A 15,768-nucleotide genomic window follows, 5' to 3' on the forward strand; every position below is an offset into this window, starting at 1 on the left:
GCACCAGGCATTGTTCACTTGGGAGACAATTAATTGTGAATGGCTGCAGGAAACGAAAACAAGTGTGTGATGACAACTGGTGCTCTTGTGATACCATCTAAGTAACTTGTCCTTTCATCAACTAAATATATTTAGTACATAAGGTTAAAGTCAAGGGAACTAATGGTGTTCCATTCGGAAGAGCTTTCATCGCTGCGAAACAGGTGAACTGAAGTAGAAAGTGGAAGCAGCAAATCAGTTCATTCATGTGATAATCCACTGCTGTGCAAACCATCGAATCAGAGCAAAAACACAAACTTCCTCAGTCCGTTAATGTCACATTGTCCAGTTTCACAGTCGCAGCCTCTGCAGGATTAGTTTTTGCTGAGCAATCCTCTATTGATGGAGTATTAAATCTTGCCTGCGTGCTGATGTAATTGATGTTTTAGCTTCCCATTAATTAGTTAGATGGTGTAAGGTATAATTTGTTATGCTCATTAACCACAAATTCCATTTTGGCCTTCTTTTCCCTCACTAGTTTTAATTCACATATTGAAACATCAAAGTTTTATTTCTCATTGCATTGACTTGTACAGTTATTAAAGGGGTCCACTACCGGACAACTGATGACCTATCCATCGAATAGGTCATCAGTATATGATCGGTGGGGGGAGGGGTCGAACACCCGGACCCCGCACCAATCAGCTTCTCCTGTTGCCTCCAGGCACCGGACGTCCATGCTGGAAGCAGATGGCTCCGGCCACGGAATAGTGGCCGAGCTGCAGTCGACCGATATGCAATGTACGGAGCCAACTGCTTCCAGCTCCGTACAATGCAAACTGTGCAATGACATCCGGCGGCCGCTGGCAGCCAATCGGTGAGGGGTATGGGTGTCGGACCCGCACCGATAATATACTGATGGCTTATCCGGTGAATAGGTCATCAGTTGTCCGGTAGTGGACAACCCCTTTAAGTTACACTGGGATGAGGTTTTAGGAAAATACAGCAAAATTCCTTTACTCCAGCATTAAAGGGGTTTCCCAGAATATGAATTGACAACCGATCCTTGGATCAGGCCATCAACCTGGAATAGTGGGGGGGGGGGGGGTCCATTCCAACAAGGCCCAGTAACATAGTAATAGAATTAATAAGGTTGAAAAAAAAAACAGTCACTTTAAAAAGGTTGATAGAACCTGCTGTGCTGATCCAGAAGGTGGCGAAAAACCTTTATGAGGTAGTTGTCAATTGACTTATATTTAGGGGAAAACTCCTTACCGACTCTTAATGTGGCAGTCATAATTTAACAAGCCCTGATCACATCAAGTTTATAGCCTTCTGTCAGAGGTATACATCGGGAGGACTCCTGACCTATAACTAATAGAAGGCTGAAATGTATCCCATTGTATAGAGATACAGTGGGATACATGGCCTGAACCCATCCCCCCCCCCCCAAGCAGAGCGCTACCTGAAACGCTATGCCCGGGAAGACTCCTGACATCACTGTCCTTATACGGACAGTGACTTCAGGGGCTTCTCCAGTCCCGGATTACCTGACCAGAGCGCATCCGATGCTCTAGCTGGGGACTCTATATATGGGCAGTGATTTCAGAGGCTTTCAACTTAGGACAGTGACAACAGCAGCTTCCACAGGGACAGAATCCCCAGGCCGAGAACTACAGCCCTTGGGAAGCTCCCCAGGGTCGACAAGCCTTCTTCACCATAAATACTGTTAATTTGTGAAATAGCCTACCACAGGAGCTAGTCACAGCAGCAATATTAGATGGCTTTTAAAAACGCTTAGATAATTTCTTAGAACGAAAAAATATCAGCTCTTATGTCAATGTGTAGGATTCTTGTTTGCATGTTGATCCAGGCAGATTGCTAGTTTGGATCAGGAGGGAATTTTTCCTTTTTAGGGAAGATTGGTTAATGTCTTATAGTTAAGTCTTATTTACTTTATTTATGTTTTAGACCTTCCTCTGGATCAATAGGGGTAAAATAAAGTTCTATAATTTCTCACATCCCTTCCCTTGCTTCCGTCCCTTGGTTGAACTTGATGGACATGTGTCTTTTTTTCAACTGTACTAACTATATACCTGTGACCAATGCCATACAGTGGCTTGCATCCCACATAGGCTCCCATGTTTTTTTTTAAAAAAACGTATACTTTGCAGTATATGTTTTGTTTTTATTTGCTGGATCCCTCAGAATGTAATAGCGTTGTCTACTACGCTATACCATCCTTAAAAAAAAAAACTATGCCAACGTATACCAGCCCTACAGAGGACACTCTTGCGAGATTACGATGTAACCTGTCATTTAAAACGAGATCACGCTTGCCTTGCTGTAAATCTCACAGAGACGCTACAGAAGTGTCAGGATTGTGAATAGACATGACGTCCTGGCTGAAGCTAATGTATATTCACTGTCAGAACACTTAAGTAACGTTATAGTGTGTTTATGTGGCTGCACATAGCAATATAGCTATATCGCTATGTGCTGTGTAAATGAATGGAGAGAAGTGTATGACGCTGATTGGTCACTGATTGGTCAGCGTCATACACTCCTCTGTACAACGCCCACTTGGCCAAAAAGTAAAACACGCCCAGTTGTCCATTAAGAAACTCATTAGCATAAAGCTAAAATAGGTTATAATCTATATTATAGCGCCAATCACATTATGTACAAGATAGGGCATTGATAATGTGGTGACAGAGCCTCTTTAAATGAGTCTGAACAAAAGTACCAGGTACAGCCACACATACAGTACAGACGAGTCAGTGTCTCTCGATAAAAAAAAAAAAACATAGAAGGGGCACTGCAGTTCGTACCAATGGTCGACAGGGGTTGTTTCGGAGCAGATCAAGGTTTTAGTCCCAGAAAACCACTTCAATTTTTGATTAAATAGCGGTAATGCTCAAACATGTGCATGAAAAATTGTACAGGATTTCTATTATAAGCTACAAACGGTGCCTGTTCTATGTTGGTGACTATTTTTAGGTTTATGAAATTGTAGTTTATTAATTCACCTTGGCTTTATACACATTTTCAAGAATAGTTTAATTCATAAAAAGCGGTCTGTATTGTGAATGTGACAGGTGTATTTTAATCACTAATAGGCTGTTCCTGAGAAAACTAGGTGACCTTCGCCTGATTAGACGTCTCTAACTCCTTCAGGGCCGAGCTCATTTTGGCCTTCAGGACCAGCCCCATTTTTTCAAATCTGACGTGTCACTTTATGTGGTAATAACTTTGGAATGCTTTTACCTATCCAAGCGATTCCGAGAAAGTTTTCTCGTGACATATTTTAGGTTAGTGTTAAAATGTGGTCGATAAATTCATTGCTTATTTGTGAAAAACACCAAAATGTAGAGAAAATTTGCAAAAATTATGATTTTTTTTCCTACATTTAAATGTATCTACTTGTAAAACAGATAGTAATACTACCCAAAATAGTCACTAATTAACATTTCTCATATGTCTACTTTATATTTGCATCGTTTTTTGAACATCCTTTTATTTTTCTAGGACGTTACGAGGCTTAGAACTTTAGCAGAAATTTCTCACAGTGTCAAGAAAATTTCAAAAGGCTATTTTTTACAGGGGCCAATTCAGTTCTGAAGTGGCTTTGCGGTACCCATATATTTGAAACCCTTGGAAAACACCACATTTTAAAAACTGCACCCCACAAAAGTATTTAAAACAACATTCAGAACAAGCAATGTTTTTTTATGGCGATTACCGTGCGCTATAAATGACCATAAATTCTGCAGACTTTTTTTTGGGCGGGACAGGCTGCAGTTTCTATTGGTACAATTTTGGGACCATGATCACTTTTTATTACATGTTTTGGGAGGGTTGGTGAACAAAAAAACAGTGATTCTGGGATTGTTTTTTTTTACGGTGTTCACAGTGCGGGGAAAATAACGTGATATCTTTATCGTTTGGGTAGTTACGGAGGCGGCGATACCAAATATCTGTACTTTATTTTTTAAATGTTTTCTGTTTATTCCTATAATAAAAGATTATTATGGGAAAAAAAAGGCAGTTATTGTTTTTTAACTTGAAACTTTACTTTCTTAACTTTAGTTTAACTTTTTTTTTTGTCCCACTAGGGGACTTGAAGGCATGAAGCCCTGATCGCTATTCTAATACACTGCACTACCTACATAGTGCAGTGTATTAGAGCGGTAAGTTATTCACTGACAGCAAGCCTATTAGGATTTGCCTGCGGGTAGGGCCTAATGGGCTTCTGTACTATTCACTTCCGTGGGTGCCGATCATTGTCATAGCAACCATCGGGTGCGATCTAACCACCTAGATGAAGCGATCGCTTTTGACGAGCGATCAGAGTAACGATTGCTTATGTATAGGGACGCGCAATCGATTGTTGATTGGCGCTAGTTTACACGGTCCATGTTGGGCCGTGTAATAGGACACCTAATGTTTACTTCGACGAGATTTCACACATTACAAATTAACAGGGTTTTCCAGGCTTTTACATTGATAAGTATATGCCATTAATGTATGATCAGCAGAACGAAGAGGCAACAGCACTTGGTGGAAGGGCGCGGACCCTTTATGGCATTATTCGACACAGCGACTTGCATGTGTGTGGCTGTGTTTGGTACTGCAGTACAAGACACAGGCACACATGTATCAACGTCGCCATGTCAGGTATTGCAATAAAGGTCTGTCATCCCCCACTTCGTTTTGCTGATCAATCAGGGTCCTTGCGGTTGGATAATCTCAATTATACATTGAGGATAAGTCATCAATGTAAAATCCTGGAACACACAAAGGGGGGAATTTATTAACCTTTATTCGCCAGTTTTCAGGTGTAGAAAAGTCGCGAAAGGGCACAAAAGTTGCAATTTGCAACTTTTGGCCTTTTAATGCTGCCCTTTGTGAAAAAGGGGCACGGCCACAAATTTATACCAGAAAACTGGCATAAATTATTGCAGAAATCAAAGATTTCACTCTGTGGGGCGAAGGGAAAAGGCAGAGGCCCCGTACCTTGCCCTCCCAGATTGGACTACCGCCCCTTCCCATCTGACAATTGCAAAGAAAAAGTATGTTCCCCCGACTGCTCCTCTTCTCCCCTCAGCATTCCGCAACTCATTGAAAATACTGTTGCCGGGCACCGACAAAGTATGTGACGCAGCACTCAGGATGCTGCTCTGGCGCATTTAAGGCCCTAACGCTGCTCGTTTTAGGACCTTGTATGAGTCGCAGAATACTGAGCGAGCCAGAGGGGACCTGGAGGGGAGAAGAGGAGCAGTGAGGTGAGCATACTTATTTTATGTCCAATGGGAAGGGGGAAAATGAATGGCGCGCAGTCACCCGAAAGATGCAACACATTTATTAAGAGGCGTTCACATCTTACTCCAACTAAAAACGGTCAGATAAAACGTCAGTCTTAATAAATCTCCCCCTAAGTTTTGCAGGGGGACAGACCAGGAAATCTCACGGTGAAGAGATGTATAAACATACAAAACAAGGCACTTATTCAAGACTGACCAATTAATAGATGTCTATTGTCCACCAATTGTTTGTCAATTCTTAAATGTAGCACTTTCAACTGCACAAATGGTGCCAAAATATGTGCACAGAAACACCAGCAACAAACACTGTAGCAACAGAGATCAGGGGATGTGAACATGCTATCCAAACGCATTCACCCACTTGTCTGTAAAAGACTAGCAGACAATCCAGGTGACTGCTTAGCAGATAGGACTAGGAACTTGTGTTTTACGGTTACATGGGAAGTGATTCCTGGAGGGTCTTCCTGAAACTCAACGTTATTCAGCATTTTAATAGAGATTTCCCAAAATAGTAAACTGAAATAAAGCAAAAAAGTATGTAATATGCTGTATACTCTACAGCAGGGGTCTCAAACTCGGCAGGGTAAGTGGGCCGCATATAGGAAAAATGTGAAGTGGTCGGGTCGCATTACTTTCAAATTTGATACAACACAAAATTATTGTTAATAAATTACTTATTTGAACTACTATAACACTATATTACTATAATAATACCGCTAGGTTTAAAATTTGAGATATTTCTCCACGTGCTTATTTCAACAATCCAGTTTTCCAGTTTAAGTGTCGCTAAATGCAGTCCGGTGGCTCAGTTGGCAGCGTTTGGCCCTCCGCGGATGCTGCCGCAGTGCCCTCCGCGGATGCTGCCCCACAGTGCCCTCCGCGGATGCTGCCCCACAGTGCCCTCCGCGGATACTGCCACCGTGCCCTCCGCAGATGCTGCCACCGTGCCCTCCGCAGATGCTGCCACCGTGCCCTCCGCAGATGCTGCCACCGTGCCCTCCGCAGATGCTGCCACCGTGCCCTCCGCAGATGCTGCCACAGTGCCCTCCGCAGATGCTGCCACAGTGCCCTCCGCAGATGCTGCCACAGTGCCCTCCGCAGATTCTGCCACAGTGCCCTCCGTAGATGCTGCCACAGTGCCATCCGTAGATGCTGCCACAGTGCCCTCCGTAGATGCTGCCACAGTGCCCAACGCAGATGCTGCCACAGTGCCCAACGCATATGCTGCCACAGTGCCCAACGCAGATGCTGCCACAGTGCCCAACGCAGATGCTGCCACAGTGCCCAACGCAGATGCTGCCACAGTGCCCAACGCAGATGCTGCCACAGTGCCCTCCGCAGATGCTGCCACAGTGATGTCAGGGGCTTGCCCAGAGCTGGAGTCCCGGAGCAGAGCCGCTTCTAGCACTCTGCCTGGGATTCCAGCTCTGCTCCTGACATCACTGTCCATATATGGACAGAGATGTCAGGGGCAACCCCAGAGCTGGAGTCCCAGCTGTGGTCCTGACATCACTGGGACTCCTGCTCTAGGGAATTCCACAGAGTCCCGGAGCAGAGCCTGTACTAGCGCTCTGCTCGGGACTCCTCTCTGGGGAAGACCCTGACACACTGACCATATATGGACAGCGATGTCAGGGAATTCCACAGAGTCCCGGAGCAGAGCCTGTACTAGCGCTCTGCTCGGGACTCCGCTCTGGGGAAGACCCTGACACACTGACCATATATGGACAGCGATGTCAGGGAATTCCACAGAGTCCCGGAGCAGAGCCGATACTAGCGCTCTGCACGGGACTCCGGCTCTGGGGAAGCCCCAGACATCGCTGTTCATATGTGGACAGCGATGTCAGGGAATTCCAGAGTCTAGCGGCTCTGTGTCTCACGGGCCGCAGATGACAGCCCCAGGGGCCGCATCCGCTTGAGACCCCTGCTCTACAGCAATTCAGTCCCCAATATATCAGGGATAGGACTGGAACACCATTCTTCAGTTCCAGGATCATAGGTAGGGAGATGCCTAGGGCACGGTTAAGGAAGTGGGGAAGACAGTTCAATTTATTCATAAAAAAGGAAAATAAAAACATGCTATGCCTTTAAATATCTTTGTACAGCCAACTGGATGCGGTGTCCGAGCTGCTGATAATGCTGTAACCAATCAGCACTAGCCTGAAATATATTTTTAAGATGTAAGGAATGGAGTCCGTAGAGTAGCTGCAGGTATTCGTGGGGAATGGGGTGGCTGCAGGTGGAAATTAAATTAATGATTGCCCATCTAAAAAGCTATTATGCTAAAAGTCATGAAACAAGGGTGGTGGGTGCAAAGAGCGTGTTCCTGCCTACTTTAGGCAGGGGCAAAGATCAATCAACTTTATTTCTACAACCCCAGAGTGCTCCATTAAAGTGTCAATAATGAGAATATAGAAAGATACAAATGGAAAGAACAAAAATAACCAATGTGAAGAACTAAAAACGTAACAGAAAAATACCATTGAGCTTTCTTTGTAGAGCCTCTTCCTGTAGACTTATGATGTACATCTGCTCATCAAGGTCTTCAAGGATCTAAAACAGGCAGATAAAACTATTATTAAGGCATATATATACACACACACACTTTACTATAATAAGAATTCGAAAAAGCAAAATAATTTTTCACCTTTCACCGCCGCGACAATTTTTACACTTTTGACATACACAAAACAATCATATTATTCCCCAATAACCATACAGTGCTGTGAAAAAGTGCTTGCCCCTCACCCGATTTTTGCGTGTTTTTCTGATTTGCCACATTTGAATGTTTCAGATCATCCAGCGAAGACAACACAACACAAGTATACACAAAACGCAGCTTTTAAATGATTATTCTATTTATTCAGGATAAAGATTAAATCAAAACCTATGATCACCCATATGAAAAAGTAACTCCTCCCCTAAACCGAATAACTGGTTGTGAAACCCTTGGCAGTAATAACTGCAACAAAAAGTTTGCGATGAGTCTTTTACACTGCTGTGGGGGAACTTTGGTCCACTCTTCTTGGCAGAATTGATTTATTTCGGCTACATTGTGGGGTTTTCGAGTATGAACTGCTTGTCTAAGGTCTAGCCACAGCATCTAAATGGGATTCAAGTCAGGACTTGGACTCGGCCACTCCAAAGCCTTAATTTTGATTCTTTGGAGTCGTTCAGGGGTGGACTTGCTGGTGTGCTTCAGATCATTGTCCTGCGGCATAACCCAACAGATCTTGAGATTTAGGTCACAAAATGACGGCCAGATATTTTCCTTCAGGATTTTCTGATACAGAGCATAATTCATGGTTTCGTCAATTATGACAAGTCATCCAGGACCTGCAGAAGCAAAGCAACCCCCGACCATCACACTACCACCATGTTTGACTGTTGGTATGATGTTCTTATGGTGGAGTGCGATGTTCGCTTTACACCAGATGTAACGAGACCCATGTCTTCCAAAATGTTCCACCTTTGACTCATCAGTCCACAAAAAATTATCCCAAAAGTCTCAGGTGTCATCGAAATGTTTTTTGGCAAATGGGAGATGAGCCTTTGTTGTGTTTTTTTGGTCAGCAGTGGTTTGCGCCTTGTAGGTTTCCCATGGATGTCATTTTTTTCCCCAATGTCTTTCTTACTGTGGAATCGTGTAAATTGATCTTAACTGGGGCAAGTGAGGCTTTTAGTTCATAAGATATTTGCCTGGGTTCTCCTGTGACCTCCTGGATTAGTCGTCGATGCCCTCTTGGTTAGAATTTTGGTTGGCCAGCCACTCCTGGGAAGGTTCATCACTGTTCCAAGTTTTCTCCATTGGTGGATAAGGCTCTCACTGTGGTTTGCTGGAGTCCCAGAGCCTTAGCAATGGCTTTGTAACCCTTTCCAAACTGGTAGATTTCAATGACTTTGTTTGGCATCTGTATTTGAATAGGCTTTAGAACGTGGCATCAGGTGCTACTTTTTTAAACCTTCTACATCACATTGCCAGATAGGTTCTATTTAAGTGATATTTAGATTCAACAGGTCTGGCAGTAGTCACGCCTGGGTGTGGCTGGTGAAATTGAACACCAATTGTCAATTTAATTTAGTTAACTGGTTGATTTAGTAGCCAAGGGGGCATTTAATTTACCACACAGTGCCAGGTAGGGCTGAACAGCATTTTTCCTTTAATAAATAAAATCTTCATTTAAAAACAGCATTTTTTGTTATCTTTGTCTAATAATAAAAGTAGTTTGATGATCTGAAACATTCAAGTGTGACATATATGCCAAAATAGTAGAATTTTTTTGACAGCACTGTATTTTCTGAAAGTATACACCTGGCACATTGTGAATATGTCACCCAGGACTTTACAATCATAGGCGCTTTCATGCAATTTTGCATCAAAGAATAACGTTGTGTAAAAAAAACCGCATAAAAAGTCATTTTTGTGGCTAAAAGTCTGACCCAAGCAGAGCCCCGAGATGCACAACACCTCCTTAAAATAAAACTACAAGATGTGCAGAGTTCACACAGGCAACTTATATATGCTTAGGTCTACATGCAGATATCTTCACACAATCACCAGAACTGAATAGACCAAAAGTCTCTGCGTTCCAGATGCCGGTAAACATCCGATTCACGGAGTCAACAAATGTTCTGATTTGATACAGGGTGTGATTAGACGTGCAACTGCTCATCTGCTCACCGCTGTAGTAGGAAATAAGAACGCTCCCCCCTAAACGTGACAGAGAGCACATATCCTCCCTGATGGGTAAGAGGGGTAATAAAACATGAAGCAAAGTTCCTGTATCATCCCCCTGGGGTCACTGGAAGGCTATGCAGTGGGAGAGATGGCAGTAACAGGCTGTGATCTTTCTTCTTCTGGTCACTTGAAGCTTCCCCTCTCCCTTACAGTGACAGAACCAGGAAGAAAAAACATTTCATTCTGCTCCCCGAATTTAAACGAGTGCTGCTCCCCGAATATTGCACCAACAGCTTTGATCCTTTGATATATCTAAGCTGCAGCCCTTATATTCTAGTTATGGAAAGTGTTTAAAGTCATGATTTATAACAGATGCCCTTGGCAGTGAAAGGGTTGAAGGCTATGTCCAGGTTTTCAGCCTTTTTCTTTAAATTATTATTGTTGTTCCAATGAATCGGACATGAACAATGGAGCAACTTTGCAAATAGTTTATTTGTAGTCTATTTGTCCCCTGCTACTTGCTAACCTATCGAAAGTATGTTAACAAAAAGTAGGTGATCGATAGAAGGAATTATGATTGCAGGATCAGACTACAATGAGTTTGTTTGTAGTCTGTTACCATGGAAACACAGGTCTACATAGTAGCTGTAGACACAAAATGATGCAACAAAGTTACTCCATTTTTAGATTCAGACAAGCTGCGGCAAAAGCAAAATGTTAGATACATACCCTTTAACTATAGAAAAACTATACAAAAATAGAATGGTTAATAAGCTTTTGTATTTTGTTAATTGATTAAAAAAAAACGTGAATGAACAGATGAGAAATCTAAATCAAAATCAATATTTGGTGTGAACACCCTTTCCTTCAAAACAGCTACGGTCTACTTTGTTTTGACAGGAAAAATAGTGCGGCATGCAGCACTATATTGCCTGTCAAATTTGACAATCTGCAATGATGTTCGCCCATCAATTTTCAGTTCTTTCATTAGTTAAAACTGAACTGTCAACACAAGTTTATTTAAACACAATTATAAACTTCACAATTAAAGAAGTGAAAAAGGCAACAAAATGTATAATACAAATCGATACAATTATATAACCCCCCCCCCCCCCAAAAAAAAAATTTATTAGGCATAAAGTAGATGTTACAAGAGTAGCGGAAGTCAAAAAAGGTGTCTGTAGATGGAGAAAAAATAAAATGGCAAATGTCTTCAACAGTTGGATGCAAAAGAGGGAATGACTGACAAATAAAAGTAACGTTGTGGACTAAGGTCACAGGTTCATGTGACTAAAGGCTTGGGATTGATGCAAGAGAGCTATAAAGAGTGGAGGAGGAATGTTGGAGGAATTCAGTGGCTGTCCACCAGAACAAGGGAAGCCTCAGAGTGAGGAGTGAATTATAAGAACAGTGCGCTGCTACTTGACTTAAGAGTGTTGAAACAGGACAAGCAAGAACTTTTTAGGGAAGCTTAGAAAAAAAATCTTCCTTTTGTCAATTAGTTGAGCCTGTCATTCTCAGCGTTTTAGCCTCCACGACAGTAATTAACTCAAATAGGAATAAAGCGCACATAGTTTAAAAAAATAAAGACCCCAAATTACTGAACCCTTTCCATTACGATGAGAAATGAAAAAAATTAGGAGACAGTATCTAATACATTATAATAAGAACAGTAAAATGTAATTTGGTCAGACTGCAGGATCCATTTAGATGACACTTTATAAATAGGGTTGTCCTCTCCTTTCTCCCCTTTTTGTCTTCAGTTTAGAAGAGTAATGGGAGACATAGGTCTGTTAGTGTTTATTACAGAGGTACCAGCAACCTGCTGAGTAGCTTCAGGTAGACCTTGATTTCCGCTCACACAGCTCAATATCAGAGTATTAAGTACATAGCAGGCAGTAGCTGTGGTTGCAGATGGCAACTGCAGCTAAAATTCGACTAAGATTTATTTTTTTTGCTCACATTTCCAAATATGTTAGTCCCCATCTGGAGCGGTGTCAGCCAGTTATTCCCCTGACCATTTCTTTCTTTGTAACTGCGTCCAGGAAGTAGCCAAGTTACCGTAGTCATGCTGAACAGCAATGAAACTGGATGTTTGTCAGTCACCCATGATTCATTGAAATGTATAGCCCCTATAATCGCCTCCCTCTTCCCATTTTTCTAGTTTTATACGGATATTAACCCTTTCATGACCAAGGGTCCTTGATGCCCGTGTCCAGGTCAAATATTCCATTTAAGATATGCACTTCTTTAAACGATAATATCTTTGGAACCGCCTTGAATATCACAACTATTTTACTTTGTTTTTTTTTACAAGACTTATGAGGCTTTCATTTTCAAGATTAGTTTAATTAATTCAGTGTTTTCAACTTTTATTATAAGCAGACAAATAACTAGAAAACGGTCAGTTTTTCATGGCTGTTTTGCATCAATGTGTCTCAAAATTTGAATCCATTTCCCGGCCGTCTGACCGTTTTAGCCGGTATTTTTTCATGGACTTTAAAAAAAAGAAATAAAAAAATAATGGATGAATTTTATTCGTTAGGGTTTTTTGTCCCAACCACCTTAAAACACCTCAGTGCCCATGTAGATAGTGACGCAATACCACTGTAGATAGTGCCACATTGCTCACATAGATAGTGCCAGTGCCCACATAGATAGTGCCCACTGTAAATAGTGCCACAGTTCTCCCTGTAGATAATGCCCACATAGTGCCACACACAGTGCCCATGTAGATAGAACCACAGTGTCCCCTGTAGATAGCGCACACCCCCTGCATATAGCACCCCACTGTAGATCGACCCACACCCCCTGTAAATAGCGCAACCCCCCTGTAGATAGAAACATCCCCCCTGTATTTAGAAATATCCCCACTGCAGATAGTGCCACCCCCCCCCCCCCCCCACCCCGGTAAATGGCACCACCTTCCTGTAGATAGCACCAATGTAGCTCTCTGTAAGAGCGGAATCCCTCTGGCCGAAGATTCCACTCCTACAGGAAGCCCCTGACGTCTCTGTCCATATATGGACAGTGACGTCAGCGGTTAACTCTAAAAGTGGAATTCCCTACCAGACCGGGGATTCCGCTCCAGGAGTAGCCCCAGATGTCACTGTCCATATATGGATAGTGACACCAGGGGCTTCTCCAGTAGCGGAATCCCCTGCCAGAGTGTCATAAGATCTTAAACTTTTGACAAGTTTATATAAAGACAATATTTACAGTGTTGACCCTTCTTTTTCAAGACTTCTGCAATTACCTCTGGCATTCAGGATATTAGCTTTCAGGACAATTCTTGTGTAATCAGTGCTTGGAGTTTATCACACTTTCTGCGTTTTTGTTTGTCCACCTGCTTTTTGAGGATTTACCACAGGTTCTCAAATAGGATTGAGATCTGGGAGTTTCCTGGCCATGGACCCAAAATGTTTATGTTTTGTTCAATGAGCTTATCACTAATCACTTAGTTATCACTATTGCCTTGTGACCTGGTCCTCCATCATGCTGGAATAAATTGCTCTTGGAGGATGTTTAGATCCCATTCTTTATTTGTGGAAGTTTTCTTTTGCAAAATTGTGAGTGAGCCCACTCACTTGGATGAAAAGCAACCCCACACATGAACGGCCTCAGGATGCTTTATGGTTGACATGACACAGGACTCATGGTAGCGCTTCATCACGGAAAATAATTTTACACCTTTCCTCTGCAGTCCAATCGCTGTACTTCCTGCAGAATGTCAGTCTGTCCTTGATGTTTTTCTTGGAGAGAAGTGGCTCCTTCGCTGCCCTTCTTGACAACAGGCAGCCTCCAAAACTCTTCGCCTCACTGTGCGTGTAGATGCACTGACACCTGCCTGCTGCCATTCCTGAGCAAGCTCTGCACTGGTGTTAAACCGATCCCGTAGCTGAATCCTCTTTAGGAAACGGTCCTGGCACTTCCTGGACTTTTCTGGGCACCCTGAAGCCTTCTTCACAGCAATTGAACCTCTCTCATTGAAGTTCTTGATGATCCAATAAATGGTTGATTTAGGGGCAATCTTACAAGCAACAGTGGTCTTGCCTGTAAAGCGCTTTGATACAAAGCAATGATAACTGCACGTGTTTCCTTGGAGGTAACCATGGTTAACAGAAGAAGCAATGATTTCAAGCACCATCCCTCTTTTACAGCAACCAGTCTGCTCTTATCACTCTGTTATGCTTAATGAATTATATCAGCTGCCTTGTCCTCATTAACACTTTCCGCTGAGCTAGCGAGAAGATCACTGAAATTATATTAGCAGGTCATTTTGTGGCAGGGCTGAAATGCAGTGGAAATGGGGGTTTTGCGATTAAGTTAATTTTCATGGCAAGGAATGACTTTGTAATCAATTTCAATTCATCTGATCACTCTTCATAACAATCTAGAGTTAATGCAAATTGCTACTATAAAAGCTGAAGCAGTAAACTTTGCGAAAACAAAAGATGTCTGTCAGTCTCAAAACTTTTGGCCAGGACTGTTCTATGATAAGTTAATAGAAGGGGTCCCTGATCTAGGAACACCCTCTATCAGCCAAAGCAGGGAGCTGCTACAAAGAGCTGCCAATGAATTTCAATGTAATGCTTCATTACCCCTGCTGTAAACCGAGGATTTGCAAGGAATCCAATAATTTCAATCAATGGGGGAAGCAATAGTGGGGAGGGGGTGCTATAATAAGGGGAGATTCACACGAACGTTGCGTTTTTGCGCGCGCAAACAACGCAGCGTTTTGCGAGCGCAAAAACCATTTGACAGCTGCGTGTGTCATGCGTGTCTGATGCGCGGCTGCGTGATTTTCGCGCAGCCGGCATCATAGAGATGAGGCTTGTCAACGCCCGTCACTGTCCAAGGTGCTGAAAGAGCTAAATCTTTCAGCACCCTCGACAGTGAATGCCGAACACAACAGCGAAAAACCTGTAAAAAAAAAAGATAAAGTTCCTACTTACCGAGAACTTCCCGGCCGTTGCCTTGGTGACGCGTCCTTGGTGACGCGTCCTTGGTGACGCGCCTCTCTTGACATCGGGCCCCACCTCCCTGGATGACGCAGCAGTCCAAGTGACCGCTGCAGCCTGTGATTGGCTGCAGCCTGTGCTTGGCCTGTGATTGGCTGGAGCTGTCACTTGAACTGAAGTGTCATCCCGGGAGGTCGGACTGCAGGAAGGAGACAGGAGTAATCGGTAAGTTAGAACTTCGTTTTTTTTTTACAGGTTAATGTATTTTGGGATCGCAAGTCACTGTCCATGGTGCTGAAACAGTTTAACTCTTTCAGCACCATGGACAGTGACTATCTCCTGACGTCGCGTACCGATAATTTTTTTGCCGGGATCGGCCAAAACGAGTTTGGCCGAACCCGGTGAAGTTCGGTACGCTTGTCCGGCTTCGCTCATCGCAAAGACACTCCGTTTGGATGTTCGGAAACAGAAAAGCACGTGGTGCTTTTCGGTTTTCATTCATCCTTTTCACTGCTGTTGCGCGAATCACGCTTGTCCCACGGAAGTGCTTCCGTGTGGTGCGCGTGATTTTCACGCACCCATTGACTTCAATGGGTGCGTGATGCGCGAAATACGCAGAGTTATTGAACCTGTCGCGCTTTTTGCGCAGCAGACAAACGCTGCGCAAAAAGCACGGACTGTCTGTACTGCCCCATAGACTTGTATTGGTCCATGCGTGCCGCGTGAAAACCACGCGGCCCGCACGGACCGAATACACGCTCGTGTGAATCCCCCCTAACAATGAGTCGTTCAAATGTATGAAGTACTCCACGACTATTTCCTAACT

At 43.2% G+C, this 15,768-nt stretch overlaps 1 protein-coding gene across 2 annotated transcripts in view; it reads right to left on the reverse strand.

Moving 5' to 3' along the window:
- LMBR1 (limb development membrane protein 1) overlaps nt 1-15,768 on the reverse strand; it is a 143,048-nt gene that overhangs the window by 39,217 nt on the left and 88,063 nt on the right. For both annotated transcript variants that reach the window (XM_075827398.1, XM_075827399.1), the window contains one exon: nt 7,784-7,856. In XM_075827398.1, coding sequence (XP_075683513.1) covers nt 7,784-7,856 — 73 coding nt within the window. The remainder of the gene's footprint in view (nt 1-7,783; nt 7,857-15,768) is intronic.

The sequence above is a fragment of the Rhinoderma darwinii genome, chromosome 5 (assembly GCF_050947455.1).
Source record: "Rhinoderma darwinii isolate aRhiDar2 chromosome 5, aRhiDar2.hap1, whole genome shotgun sequence".
Lineage (NCBI taxonomy): Eukaryota > Metazoa > Chordata > Amphibia > Anura > Rhinodermatidae > Rhinoderma > Rhinoderma darwinii.